This window comes from Bos indicus x Bos taurus, chromosome 28 (genome assembly GCF_003369695.1).
Source record: "Bos indicus x Bos taurus breed Angus x Brahman F1 hybrid chromosome 28, Bos_hybrid_MaternalHap_v2.0, whole genome shotgun sequence".
NCBI lineage: Eukaryota > Metazoa > Chordata > Mammalia > Artiodactyla > Bovidae > Bos > Bos indicus x Bos taurus.
This window is the reverse complement of record NC_040103.1, coordinates 19,294,525-19,309,762: the sequence shown is the minus strand read 5'-3', so window position 1 is coordinate 19,309,762 and position 15,238 is coordinate 19,294,525. Positions and strand designations below refer to the sequence as shown.

General features: G+C 36.4%; 1 protein-coding gene across 3 annotated transcripts in view; it reads left to right on the top strand.

Moving 5' to 3' along the window:
- JMJD1C (jumonji domain containing 1C) overlaps positions 1–15,238 on the top strand; it is a 316,152-nt gene that overhangs the window by 260,678 nt on the left and 40,236 nt on the right. For 2 of the 3 annotated variants that reach the window (XM_027530802.1, XM_027530801.1), the window contains exons 4-9: positions 6,222–6,327; positions 8,563–8,687; positions 9,981–10,124; positions 10,218–10,404; positions 10,517–12,195; positions 14,948–15,120. In XM_027530802.1, the coding sequence (XP_027386603.1) occupies positions 6,321–6,327; positions 8,563–8,687; positions 9,981–10,124; positions 10,218–10,404; positions 10,517–12,195; positions 14,948–15,120 (2,315 nt within the window). In that variant the 5' untranslated portion in view covers positions 6,222–6,320. Of the gene's footprint in view, positions 1–6,221; positions 6,328–8,562; positions 8,688–9,980; positions 10,125–10,217; positions 10,405–10,516; positions 12,196–14,947; positions 15,121–15,238 lie in introns of those variants that run through there. The other variant, XM_027530803.1, reaches the window with a different exon arrangement.

The window sequence follows — 15,238 nt, the reverse complement described above, 5'->3', positions numbered from 1 at the left end:
TTACTAAGGCACACTCAGTATAAGTTTGAAAGCAGGCCTTAGGTCATTCTCCATTGAAAATTGTCCAAAGGGAGAGAAGCTGCTCCAGTTTTATATTTCTTATTTTTCAATTTGTAGATATGGTGTATAACAGTGATTGATTTGCAGATATTGAAAAATCCTTGCATCCCTGGGATGAATCCCACTAGATCAATGGTGTATGAGCTTTTTAATGTAGTGTTGAATACAATTTGCCAGTGTTTTGTTGAGGATTTTTGCATCTATGTTCATCACTGATATTGGCCTGTAGTTTTCTTTTGTGTGTGTTATCTTTTTCTGGTTTTGGTATCAGGGCAATGGGAGCCTCATAAAATGAGGAAGTTTTCCTTCCTCTCCAATTTTTTGGAACAGTTTCAGAAGAATAGGTTTTAACTCTTCTCTAAATGTTTGATACAAATTTGCTAGTTAAGCTATCAGGTCCTGAACTTTTGTTTGTTGGGAGATTTTTAATCACAGTTTCAATTTCAGTGCTTGTGATTGGTGTATTTATATTTTCTCTTTCTTCCAGGTTCAATCTTGAAAGACTATACCTTTCTAAGAACTGTCCCTGTATTTCTTGTATCCTAAAATGAACGTCATCAGTTAAGACTTTAGAGCAAATCTCTTAAAATTGTTAAGCCAGTCAACTCAGTCATATTGATAGAAACTTAGAACTGGTGTACTGTTACCTATTTCATGGCTCTGCTGGCTCTTTGGTCAGTATTTAAATCTAGAGGATGTGTAACATAAGGGAAATATTTGTTGAAATAGTAGGGAGCACTGTTATGGTATGACAAACTGTTTCTTTATTATCTTAGAAAATGTGTTATATATCCTTTGAGCACTGTCGTGTTATTGCTGTTTTGTAAACCTAGCCAGGCATATATGAAAATTTTAGTGCTGTGATCTTAGTTTTCCCATTAGTAAAATATTTATTGTTTCCCTTTGAACTGGGATGAAGCAGAGAATTGCACAAAAATTAGGTTAGTGCAGTAGTCTTACTGTCAGAGTAGATATTCCAACCTGATTTTAGCTTTTATTTTTTTTTATTTTTTATTTTTTTGATTTTAGCTTTTAAAATGATGCTTTTTAATGTCATCATATTCTTCTGTATTCATGAGGAATACATGTGTGTTTTGATCATCTCATTGTAATTCAGGGTAATGTTTACCTAAAAATACAGCATTTGAGAATTTGTAGATCATGATTATGTCACATTGCCAAAGTGATTGTCTTCTCTTTCTTTTATCCTTTCTTGTTACAAGATGGCATGAATTTAACATCCTAAGTCTTTTCTGTTTGATGAGTGTTAGACTGTTTCTATATGCAGAAATTCACATGGCCAATATAAGGTTGTATAGAAAGATAACTTCCACCTAATGTTGAATTCTTTGTTTTTAACCCATTGTGACTTAATATCTTAATATCTTTCCTCTATTCCATTCCTCTCTTCCATATAATGAAAGAAATGTGTCAGATTTTGAATGGCAGTGACAGTAAATAGTCTATTATTTATGCCTTTTTGTTATACTAGTTCATGAGAAAACAGAATAAGTGAAGAGGCTGGGGTTTAGAGTCACAGAATTAGATTCAAGCTCTCTCCATCACATCCTGACTGTAACCATGGACCTCTCTGTGTATAACATGTAAAGGGGCATAATAATCTCAGCTCTACAAAAATTCATAGGTTTGGAAAGCATCCATAGTATCTGCCATGGTAAATGCACAATCTTGTTAGCTATTTTTCTTTTTTATTATTTACATTAAGGTGTCACTAATACTCAATTAAATCTAACTTCTGTCTTTTCAAAAGGAGGAAAGTAACAGCACACAAGTGAGCAATAAATAAATAGTCCAGAACTTCACTTAAGGCATTATTTAGAACTTTCCCATATTTTCTATATAAATTTCTAGTACAACAGATCTTGTTGCACTGATTTTTTGTTTTCCCATTAGTCGTTTGCTGGAGGTTGTAACTTGTGTAATTAATACACTGGATGGAGTTTATGAAGAAGATTCACAGAGAGTGCTATTCCTTCATTATCTGGGGAGAGGAGATTAATGAATACATGTTACTTTAGTTATATAATATGAAATTGTTGGGGGGTAATTGCAGTTAATGAAAAGCTCAAGGCAGAGCTGAATTTGTTAGTTCCATTCTGTCAAAGATAGTGAATATTTATTAGTAATCTATGATTATGGTGCCCTTCTCTGTGAGTCTGCATTATAGCCTTGTATCTCATTTTTTCTTTTTATACTCTCACAACATTAGGTCAATAAATGGGGGGAGAAACTTCATTTGGCAACCTGCTAAAACTCTTAACAAGATTTGATCTTTTGTTCTTTTGTGAGCCTCTTTAAAATGGTAATGATGACTACAGTTCTACAGAAGTGCCTCTTTTTGGGGTGGGGGAAGATTTCAGTTTCTCACTCTTAGCATCAAGACTGACTGCCTCCCACTGTCATAGGGATTTCCCTGGTGGCTCAGATGGTAAAGCGTCTGTCTACAATGCGGGAGACCTGGGTTCGATCTCTGGGTCGGGAAGATTCTCTGGAGAAGGAAATGGCAACCCACTCCAGTACTCTTGCCTAGAAAATCCCTTGGACAGAGCCTGGTGTCCATGGGGTTGAAAAGAGTTGGACAGGACTGAACGACTTCACTTTCACTTTCAAGCACAATAGAGAACATACAGAAAACACTGTCCCTGCTCTGTAGGAGCTTACATTCAGTTCAGTCACTCAGTCGTGTCCAACTCTTTGCCCCATGGACTACAGCATGCCAGGCTTCCCTGTCCATCACCAACTCCTGGAGCTTGCTCAGACTCCTATCGAGTCGGTGATGCCATCCAACCATCTCATCCTCTGTTGTCCCCTTCTCCTCCTGCCTTCAATCTTTCCCAGCACATGGTGTTTTCCAATGAGTCAGTTCTTCACATCAGGTGGCAAGCTTTGGGTATAATTTAGCCCCATCATTATTTAAAGAGAGGAAGGGAAAGGATTTTAAAGGCAAAGACAATGACATACCATTCAGGATAGGTAGAGTACATAGGGAGATAAACATAATCTCATCAACTCCAGAGAGAGTTGGTGCAGTGAATAGGAGAAGGGAAGTCGTCTGTGGGATGCAAGTAAAGGAAGCAGGATGTCCTTAGGCATTGAGTGGAGTAAGAAAGATCATGTGGCCTTTTCCCCAGATATATTCGCATCAAGTGGGAATGGTTGGTGACAAGACAGAAGGCTAAAAAAAATGTAATCATGTGCATCTGAGGATCAAAACTGAAACCAGGCTATAAGAATTTGAAGAACAATGAAAATGCCTCTAACTTACAAAGCACTATATGTAGAGAAAGATTCCAGCAGCAATATGACTATCATAGTCAGGCGTGTATTGGGATAATTTTCATGGGTTTTAATTAATTTCATAATTAACTCATAAATATGTAAATGGCATGTCAGTACCATGGTTAAATTAGAATTGAATGTGTTAAGACTAATTTCTGAAAATTTTTTAAATTATTGTAAAAACATACTCGTTAATAGGAAAAGAGATATTAGTAACCCTGCTTAAAATGCTGAGGAAATTGATACATAGAAATTTGAACTTACATAAGGTTATGTGAGTAAGTAGACTGATGCTGCTGCTGCTAAGTCGCTTCAGTCGTGTCCGACTCTGCGCAACCCCAGAGACGGCAGCTCACTAGGCTCTCCAGTCCCCAGGATTCTCTAGGCAAGAACACTGCAGTGGGTTGCCATTTCCTTCTCCAGTGCATGAAAGTGAAAAGTGAAAGTGAAGTCGCTCAGTCGTGTCCAACTCTTAGCGACCCCATGGACGGTAGCCCACCAGGCTCCTCCGTCCATGGGATTTTCCAGGCAAGAGTACTGGAGTGGGGTGCCATTGCCTTCTCCAGACTGATACTATCAACTTTTAATAGTATACTTTTTTTTCCCTAGAAATGAATGGGTCGTTATTGAGACGATAACTGCTGTCTAATGATTTTGGAAACGTAGCTCTTTTTTTCAGTCTGTTGAATTAAAAAAAAAAAGGTTTAGTCACTAAGTTGTGACCGACACTTTTGCAACCCCGTGGACTGTAGCCCACCAAGGCTCCTCTGTCCAAGGGATTTTCCAGGCAAGAATACTGCAGTGAGTTGCCATTTCCTCCTCCAGGACATCCAGCATGAGTCTTCTGCATTGTCAGATGGATTCTTTACAGCTGAGCCACCAGGGAAGCCTAACCTGTTGAATAAATAAAACATAAATATTGAGCAAAACTTACGTGTCAGTAGTTTTAATTTTAAAAATTTCTGTATAGGAAACTGATTTTATAAATCCTACCTGTACTTGTCTACAAAACATTGGCAGTGCTGCTTTAATAGCAATTTATACCATTCTCCTCCCCAAAATAGAAAGGCTTGGCAGCAGAACCCTAAACGTAAATTTCATGTAAGTCAGCTGTGATACCCATGTAATTGTGTGAATTTTCTATGTACTCATCGTTTTCATGCCAGTTAAATGTCTAGAATAAGAGTAAGAAGAACGATTATGATAAAGATAGGCATTGAAACAAAACTCAAGCTGTGGAAACATAAAACCATAACTCAAACACTTGAAGGACCATCATTTAGGAAAATGATTAGTGTTTGACTCCAAGGAGTTAAGTTTGGATCTGTGTATGGAAGATAAAGTGAGAAATAACTTGGTATCTGTCGGAACTGTCTGGAAATGGTCATTGTTTTCCTTGGGAAACAGAAAGTTTCCTGTGTTTTATCTGTCATGGACTTCACTGTCACCTCGTGTGCATCAAGAGGGTTAGCGTCTACACTCCCCATGATACTTTCTGTTACTCAGGTAATGAGATTCACACAGTGCGCAGTGTATTATTAAAGTGGAGTGGAGAAAAGGGAGTGTTAGGAAGTTTCTTTACAAAAGGGAAGACAGGTCATGGGCTGGGCTTCCCCCATCGCCCCCATGACAGATTTTACCTACTTTTTTGTGTGACATCTCTCCACTCCAGTATTTGCTTCTCCTGTGAAGCAGCATTTTTGTATATTTTCCAAGGAGAGCAACGGTGATAAGTGTAAAGGTCTTACAGTTTTGTTTGTTGGTGTGCACTGGGTATAAACAAAATATCAGTGTTTACCACAGTATCATTCGAGAAATGCAGAGTGGTCCCTTAAAGCAGTGATGAGGTGAGAAGAAAAGTGCTCTACGTGGATGAGCGTTAAAGCATGAAGTATGACCTGCCTCATTAGGGATTCTCTGTACTCTTCAGCCCCTTTTTGGCTTTTCCAAACAGCTGAATTATTTTTATCACCAGATAGAATTTTCCTCTTGTAGCACCTTTCTGTTCACTGGTTCCCATGATCTGCTCGTCCACTTTGAAAAGGGCCGCCAGATTGACAGTGCTGCTCTGTTCTTCCAGCTCTACTCTAGGGCCCCTGCCACTGGTCTCACATGCAGGAGCAGCAGAAGTGCTTTGAGAGAGAACAGAATGTCAGAGAGTCCATCGGGAGGCCAGCAGATTGTGGGAAACCATGTGACTGTGTGATTCACTACAAGGAGAGAGCCGGTTGTTTCTGTGTCTAGATCCACCCTGTTATGAGGATAATATCATCAATAATGTAATTTAAATTGCCTGGATGCTTTGACACTGGCTTGAAAAAATAAAACTTTCATCGGTGAAGTTACTGGTCAGATGAGTTGGAGTAGAACTGAATTTGATGGTGTTTAAATCAAGACAGTGGTTGTCTTGTCAAATAATGACTTGTTTGAACCTAATGTTTTAGGTATAGTGGGGAGAGGACAACTCATCTATGTATGTATGTATTGCTTCCCAAAATACTCAGTTTGATTTGTTTGCTACCAACCTTAGATGACCTGAACCTATTTGGTTTGTATATTGCTTCTAACAGTGAAACCCTTAAAAAGGTGACTTATATAAGGCTTACAGTTAGAGAACACATTAGTACATTTCAAATTTTTCCTTAAGACATTCTTGTCAAAGATCAAATCTTACCATGGATTTATTTCTTAGGCTCTGTTGTTATGTTACTGCTAATGAACTATAACTTATGAATTTGCATTTTTGCATACATTTAGATAAAGGAATTTTCTTCAGTCCTTAGAACACATAGGAGGGAAGGTTGGTAACATTAATGTTAGGACAGCGTAACATGGACCTTTCTCTTAATCTATAATTCTAGGACGACATAGACAGCCTAAACCCAGTTCTCAGGGACAACCCGCAACTTCAGGAAGAAGTGAAAGTCTGGGTAAAGGAACAAAAGGTTCAGGAGATTTTTATGCAAGGTAACTGTTTTGAGTTATGCATTAATTTTTTTGTTTTTTGAACTGGGCAATTTCTTGTTTGCTTTTGGTTGTTTAGTTACATGCAGTATAAATAGAAGACCCAGTCTAATATTTTCAATTATATACAGGCCCCAGAAAATAATAGCAAAATCAGAATAATTTCAATAGGAAGTTGATAACTTTGCTAGTTTACTAATTTGAGCTAAATGCCTGGAATAAAATTCTGACCACACAGGTGTTTTGTTGATAGGAAAATTTCCGTATTACGGACGCTGTAGGTGTGTCCTTCCTGGAGAAGGAAGCATTGTTTTCTGTGGAGGATTGCCCAGAGCCACAGTTGATTTCCTTTGAAGAATGCTGTTGGTATCTGATAAAAATGGCTTATTTCAGTTTGCCTTCCTCAGCAATGACCACAATACTAGTCTTAGTTTTATTTCCTTTTTTTAGTAAGATATAAGCTTGTCCTCAGTTGAGATTTTATGATTCTAAATGATTTCTTTTCCTGTCAGTAAAACTATGTATTGAAAACATAAGCTTTTTGTGAAATTGAACTGAAACTGGAACAATACGACATGCAGTATCAGTGTTTGGTTGATTGTTTTTAAAAGGTAATCTTGTTAAATTCCCATGTTTATCTCAGCCTCAGCTTCCATGCCATTTAATTTAAGCATTAATAGAGATAATCTCAGAGTTGTGGCTTCCTTTCGTTGAATGTTTTTTTTAATAGCGAATCATCTACTTATACATTCTTCTTAGGCTAAATATTTTTTAAACTTTTAATACGGAGAATTTGAAACATATACAGAAATAGGCACATAAAAGTTGACTGAAATATCCTCTCTCAGCCCCAACGACTATAAAATAAAATCTTGATAGATTGTGCCCCATCTATACTGTTATTTCCATCAATTTTAAGACATTGCTGGGTTCTATTTTTAAACAGATGCCATACTATTATTGTGCTGAAAATTAATAGTTCCTCAAATAATGATTACTCAGGTTCAAGTTTCCATTTGTCTCATAAATGTCTTCATTGATTTTTCACAGACTTGATTTTTATTTATTTTTAATCCGGGACCCAAAAAAGGTCCACAAATTGACTGGTTGATATGACCTCTCTCTTTTTTTCTTCTTTCTTTCTTTGCACTTTATGGAAGACGCCAGGCTACTATTTTTTTAAGTAACCCTTTTTCCTTGTCATATTCTTAGAGATGAAATGATGAAAGCAATAGTCCATTCCATCCTAAGCAGAATTATTTGAGGCTGACTCCAGATTGTGTTTGGTGGTAGAACAAGACCGTTAAGGTAGTGTCCTGATGGGAGTTGCAAATTGGCGTATTTGGAGTTTTCTGTAAGCTTTTTCAGTATTCCATTCAGAAAAACTAATTTGGAGTCTATTTCTTCCATAGTTAGAAATTCTAAGCCTATATTTTGTAAAACTGATTATAGGTATGAATATGTTTAATTTACAAGTAATATGGAATACTTTCTACAGATCTGTTAATTTGATATATTTAGACTGTTGCTGGCATAGTCTTTTAAAAACTGGCAAACATTAAACCATTCATTGATGTGCTAAATGTCTTAATTCTAGAAGAAAAGGCATCAACCTAGGAATCAGAAAAATAAATTCAGTCCTAGTTCTTTCACTTAAAAATTTATTTAACCTATCAACCTCACTTTCTTAATGTTTATAAACAGGAAAACACCTCAGAGTTGGAGAAGATTAAATGAGAATTTATAAATCGTGAAAGCATTTTGTAAATTGTTAATGTATAATACTATCATTAATAAAGTATACCAGTTTTCCTCCCTCACAATTCTTTTTAAACTTTCAAATATTTGATATCATTTTAGTACCTGTGAATTGAAGACATTTTTATCTCCATTGTGTTGACATATTTAAATATATACAGATATATGCATATATCTTTTATTATTTAATCATTGCCTATTTTCTGAAAGATACCTGCATATACATACAGATATTGTTGTCTTACAATGTGAATTTAATCCAGAAGTACACCAGTATGGCATTTTACTGTCATAAATTCAGTTAACAGTTTCTGCATGTTTTAAGACTTTGGCAGCTTTCCAAACTGTTGCAGGAATCAAAACTTGTAATTGCTTATGGTAAAAGTTTTAGCAGCTAAAAGGCTCGTACATCAAGTTCCACATTACCTTTTCGTTTCATCCATGAAGTCGTGTTTGATGTGTGGTTTTGTGTTTTTTAAGGTCCTTACTCCTTGAATGGATACAGAGTGAGAGTATATAGACAAGACTCTGCCACCCAGTGGTTCACTGGCATAATTACTCATCATGATCTCTTCACTCGCACCATGATCGTTATGAATGATCAGGTAAATAGTCCAGATGTGGAAAAGAAACTGTTTACAATTCACATACTCCATTCCTCCCCACCCCCAGTGGATCAACAGATTGGTACTATTTTCCATCTCTAGGTTTTTTGCGGTCATATAATCCTAAAAAGTTCACATTTATATGATGTTACATAGAGTTCACTTGAAGTTACAGCAAGATAGTGATGCCAAATTTATTTCAGCACTGAGAAAATCAGTCCCTAAAATGGAGGCATCAGACTTTCTTGTTTAGTCTTTTTTTTGGTTCATCCTTAAGTCAGGTAAAACTTTCTTAAAGTCTTAGCTTTTCTGTCTCTCCAGTAATAAAAGATATTTCCCAAATGGTTTCTTTTCACAAATGAAAATTTAAATGTCCTCTAAAGTTCTTTTTACATTCAATTTCAGAGTTGTTTTACTCCTTTAAGTTTTATAGTGAATATGGAGAATGTTAAGGATATGAATCATAGGGAGTTTTAAGCAACAGTCTGAAATTAAATTCTTAATTTCAAATCTTTTAAAGCTGTACTGTATTTACCCCCCAGAAAATAGATTATTTGCATTTTCCCTGACTGGATGGATTGTGGAGGGTATCTGAATAAATAAGAACTCCCTGTATAAACAATGCAGATGCTTTGGTTAAAATTTTCATCAAAATCCTAAATAAATTGTATAATTTATTTCCTTAAAAGCTAACAAACTTTGACCTCACTGAAGCACAAAATTGCCTTTAGTTTTTAAAATAGTTTTTTCTTTAACCTCAAGATTACTATTCATTTAAACAGTTTTGGTCCTTTTCTGCTTCCCATGCTCTATTTTCTCTTTTGGCCACGCTGCGAAGCTTGCAGGATCTAGTTCTCCAACCAGGGGTTGAGCTGGCAGTAAAAGCATGGAGTCCTAACCATTAGCGTGTCAGGGAATTCCCATCATGCTTTACCTTCCTGTTTTATTTTACAGCTGTTTTCTGAAAATTATTTTTTATTTTTGAAATACATATTATGACTTGGCAATATATTCTTGAATACCTCTAATTCTTGTTTTTCAAGGTATACCTGCAATAGATGTGTTTGCTTTTTAAGTTTTGGTTAGAACATGAAACAGTTACCTTCATAACATTTGGGAGATAATTTTATCTTTAATGATTAAAGGTGATTTATTGTAGTCTGACAGTGTCTTACAAATTAGGTATCTCAAACTGATTTCTAAACACCTTTATTCAGTAAAGAAATTGTACCTATCATTATATTGGCTAGCTGATTGGATTTAATTTTGTTCTTGTTTTGTGTCATGGATTAGGTACTAGAACCACAGAATGTCGATCCTTCTATGGTTCAAATGACCTTTCTAGATGATGTTGTTCACTCTTTGTTAAAAGGTGAAAATATTGGCATTACATCACGGCGAAGGTCTCGTGCCAGTCAAAATAGCAACACTGTTCACGTATGTATGTTGTTAGTGATGGATTATGGTAAAATATTTTCCCTTAAATTACTTAGGATCAGGTAGTAAATAGTCATTATCAATTATTTTTAGGGTCATTATACACGTGCCCAAGCAAATAGTCCCAGACCAGCAATGAACTCCCAAACTGCTGTACCAAAACAGAATTCACACCAGCAACAAAGAAATATTCGTCCAAATAAGAGGAAGGGCTCAGATAGCAGTATACCAGATGAAGAGAAGATGAAGGAGGAAAAATATGATTATATAGCACGAGGAGGTAGGACCCACCAACTTTTAAAGGCATGGGAACAAATAATTCATTTAAAATATGCTTATTTAATATTGATATGAAAGGTAAAACTGTTTTTTTTTTTTTTTTAATCTCCTAGAAAATCCTAAAGGTAAAAAACAGGTGATGAACAAAAGAAGGAAAGCTGAGGAGGATGAAAAGAAACTAAATATGAAAAGACTGCGAACCGACAATGTTTCAGACTTTTCTGAGAGTAGTGACTCAGAAAATTCAAATAAGAGAATAATAAATAATTCCTCAGAGCAGAAGCCAGAGAATGAGTTGAAAAATAAAAACACTTCAAAGATAAACGGAGAAGAAGGAAAATCTCAGAATAATGAGAAGGCAGAAGAGACACTAATAGATAGCCAGCATCCCTGGGATCAAATACAGGAAGATAAAAAACATGAAGAAACAGAGAAACAGAAATCTGTTGACTTTCAGCGTCAAGAAAAAATGATTATCCATTCATCAGAACAGGCCACACTTTCTGATCATAATTCTAGTGATTTACTTCTTCAGGAACGTAATACAGAGAAGACACACACAATGGAATTATTACCAAAGGAGAAGTTTGTATCCAGACCGCCCACTCCGAAATGTGTTATTGATATTACAAATGACACTAACACAGAAAAGGTGGCTCAGGAAACCTCAAGTAGTACCTTTGGCCTTCAAACACTTCAGAAAATGGATCCTAATGTTAGTGATTCAAAACATTCAATTGCAAATACAAAATACTTGGAAACAGGAAACCAAGATTCTGACCAGAACTGGGTCAGTGATGTAGTTAAAGTAGATTTAACCCAATCAAATGTAAGGAATGCTTCTTCAGGAAATGAAAACTTGAGTATGGAAAAAGAGAAAAATCAGTATGTCTCTTACTTATCTTCTCTAAGTGCTGTTTCTGTCACAGAAGATAAGCTGCATAAGCGAAGTCCACCTCCAGAAACTATAAAATCTAAACTTAATACTTCAGTAGATGCTCCCAAGACAAAATCCAATCCCTCGCCTGAAGTTGTTAAGCCTAAAGTCAACCATTCCCCTGATTCTGTAAAGTCTAAAGCCACTTATGCGAACAGCCAAGCTGCTGGTGAAAGAAGACCAGCAAATAAGATAGAACATGAGTTATCAAGATGCAGTTTTCACCCGGTTCCTACTAGAGGCAGTACATTAGAAACTACAAAAAGCCCTCTAATCATTGATAAAAATGAACATTTTACAGTTTACAGAGATCCTGCACTTATTGGGTCAGATACAGGAGCTAACCACATTTCACCTTTCTTAAGCCAGCATCCTTTTCCTCTTCATTCTTCATCCCATAGAACATGTTTAAATCCAGGTACCCATCATCCTGCCTTAACTCCTGCACCCCACTTACTGGCTGGATCATCCAGTCAAACTCCATTACCTACCATTAACACTCACCCTCTGACTAGTGGTCCACACCATTCTGTTCATCACCCTCATTTACTTCCTACTGTGTTACCCGGAGTGCCTACTGCCTCCTTACTTGGTGGCCACCCACGACTAGAGACTGCTCATGCCAGCAGCTTGAGCCACTTAGCATTAGCACACCAGCAACAGCAACAGTTGTTACAGCACCAGTCACCTCATCTCCTTGGACAAGCCCATCCATCTGCTTCATATAATCAGCTTGGACTTTATCCAATTATTTGGCAATATCCAAATGGAACACATGCATACTCAGGACTTGGTCTGCCTTCTAAGTGGGTTCACCCAGAAAATGCGGTTAATGCTGAACCTTCATTAAGGAGGGTAAGTTAAGCTGTGGCTTACCATATGTCTCATATTTATTAATCAACATATTTACAGGTGCTTTTTTTCAGTATCGCATTATTTTTTTTTAGATTTCTTACTATAAAAATGTGCTAGGATTTTATATATATATAATTCTACTTATTTATTTATGGCTGTACTGGGTCTTCGTTGCTGCATGGCCTTTTGTGGAGAGCAGGGGCTACTTTGTAGGTGCAGTGTGCGGGCTTCTCATTCCAGGGGCTTCTCCTGGTGAAGCACAGGCTCTACGGGTGCTCAGGCTTCAGTAGTTGTGGCTCCCTGACTCTACAGCACAGGCTCAGTAGTTGTGGTGAAAATAAGAGTGACTCAGTCGTGTCCAACTCTTTGCGACCATATGGACTATACAGTTCATGGAATTCTCCAGGCCAGAATACTGGAGTGGGAAGCCTTTCCCTTCTCCAGGGGGTCTTCCCAACCTAGAGATGGAAACCAGGTCTCCCGCGTTGCAGGCTGATTCTCACCAGCTGAGCCACCAGGGAAGCCCAATAGTTGTGGTTCATGGGCTTAATTGCTCCTTAGCATGTGGGATCTTCCTGGACCAGGGATCAAACCCCTGTCTCCTGCATTGGCAGGTGAATTCTTTACCACTGAGTCATCAGAGAAACCCATGCTAGAATTTTTTAAACAGTTATTTTTCTAATGATTATGGAAGTTTTGATGCTTAGTAACTTTGGAGCTGTAAAGCTGAAATCTCAGAAAATCCTGTTTTATTTTTTTTTAAAGCCAATTGAAAGAAGGAAACTTGTTTTTAAAATTCCTATTATGAAAAATGAGTGTCTTCATAACTGATTATGGTATATACTGATAGTTATTTTGCTCAGGTAAATTCCTAGAAGTGAAACTTCTGATATAAAATTTATATAAAATTATAAGGCTTTTGGTATGTATAACCAAGTAATTCTTAAAAGAAAAATTGTTGTATTTCCCAGCTGGTATGTCACTGATGTATACTATAAGCTATGCCTGTCTAAGCCCCTTGTTCTCTTAAGGCTGCTAACGTTGGAGATTCCTGATATTTGGGTGTGAAGCTGGGGCTGATATTCTCTCTGCCTGACAGAGTATTTCTGAAGATGGTGGTGCAGGGCTCTTATTCCTTCATGGGCTGTGTGGTTTTTGTAACCAAATTAATTTTCATGCTAAGAAATGGTTGTTGAGGGCATTACCAACCCCACTCTAAAAAATGGGAGATTGGGGATTGCTGCTAAACTCCAAGAGACAACTTAATCCTTTGTGTGGACCAGGATGCACTTCAAGTATCCTCTAGAATCTTCTAAAGCACATTTTTAAAATTTATTTTTATTGTGATAAAAGCCACACATTAAATTTATTTAACCATTTTAAAGTGTACGGTTTAGTAGTGTTAAGTATATTCCCATTGCTATACAACAGATCTCTGGAACTTTTTCATCTTGCAAAACTGAAACTCTGCCCATGAAACATTGATTCCCTTTCCCCCTAGTTCTTAACACCCACCTTTACTTTCTGTTTCTATGATTGTCTGTTTTGTATACTTCATATAAAGTGAACTCATACAGTATTTCATGTAGCATAATGTTGTCAAAGTTCATCCTTGTAGCATGTAATAAGATTTCCTTTTTAAGCTGTGCAGTATTCTTTTTTATGTATACCAATAACTCTTGTTATCTGTATAACTTCAGATTTCTGGATCTTGTAGAATTGAAACCTTTTACACATATATTTGAATGATCATGTGTGTGTGTATATATATATATATATATACACACTTTTTCTTCTTATATGAGGTTTATGGTGTATATTTTTAGTCTAAGAAATTTTATAGCAGCGTATCTTTGGTATGATATATTTTCACATTCTCATTTTGAGATGTCAAATTTATTCACTTTGTTAAAACCAAAGGATTATATTTTCCCAATATCAGACTCAATACAGTATAACTCAACAAAGCATGTTCTGGAAGAGTTTCAGTGAGTCATAGTATAGAAGCAGTCTTGAAACATGTAATTAGATAGTTGTAAGTCTCAACATAGACATCAGTGTCACCAGATACTCACTACGAGAAAGGCTGCGTGTTAATATTAAAAATGAATTTTGTTGTACCTCCACACCTCCAAGTTTAATGCCTACAGTGAAATGGAGTATAAATGGGCCTTGAAAATATAATTTTTGTGCCCAGTCTAAATGAATTACGACATTGGAAAAACTACTTTTGACAACAAAAATTGGCAAATAAACCTGATGAAATCTGGTGAAATGTATTTTAGCAACATGTTTTCTTTTTCTACTAGTCACAATATGGTCTTTTGGTGTTATAACATTAGGAAATCATAAAAGCTAGCTTCTCTGTACGTCATTTGTAAGGGAAAGGCAGTGGCTTCAAGATCCGCAGTCCGTAAATAACAACAAATTTCTGGAAATAATTTTTTTTGCCGGCACCTCTTGGCATGTGAGATAGATATTAGTTTCCCAACCAAGGATCAAACCCATCCCCCCTGCAATGGAAGCATAGATAACCACTGGACCACCAGGGAATCCCCTGGACCAAACCGTTTTAATGCTGATTAACTTTCATCACCATATGAAAAAATCCATATAACTATGGTAGTTGTCTCAATATTTCTCATAAAATATATTTACTGAAAGTCACATACTTCATGAATATACTATAAAGGCCTACTGTGATATTGTGTTTAGCTTTTTCTAGTAACTGAAGGATTTTTTTTTTTAATAGAATTCTCCCAGTCCTTGGTTACATCAGCCTACCCCTGTGACCTCAGCAGATGGTATTGGATTACTTAGTCACATTCCTGTCAGACCTTCCAGTGCAGAACCTCATCGGCCTCTTAAAATCGCAGCACATTCCAGTCCGCCACTGACAAAATGTTTAGTAGATCACCATAAAGAGTAAGTTACCAGTGCTTAAAACATATCTTTTATAGTTTTTCTTAATTGTTTATAAATAGGTATTTTAAACAAATGTCTTAAAACTAGGCTTAATAATTATTATTATTCTGGTTTTATA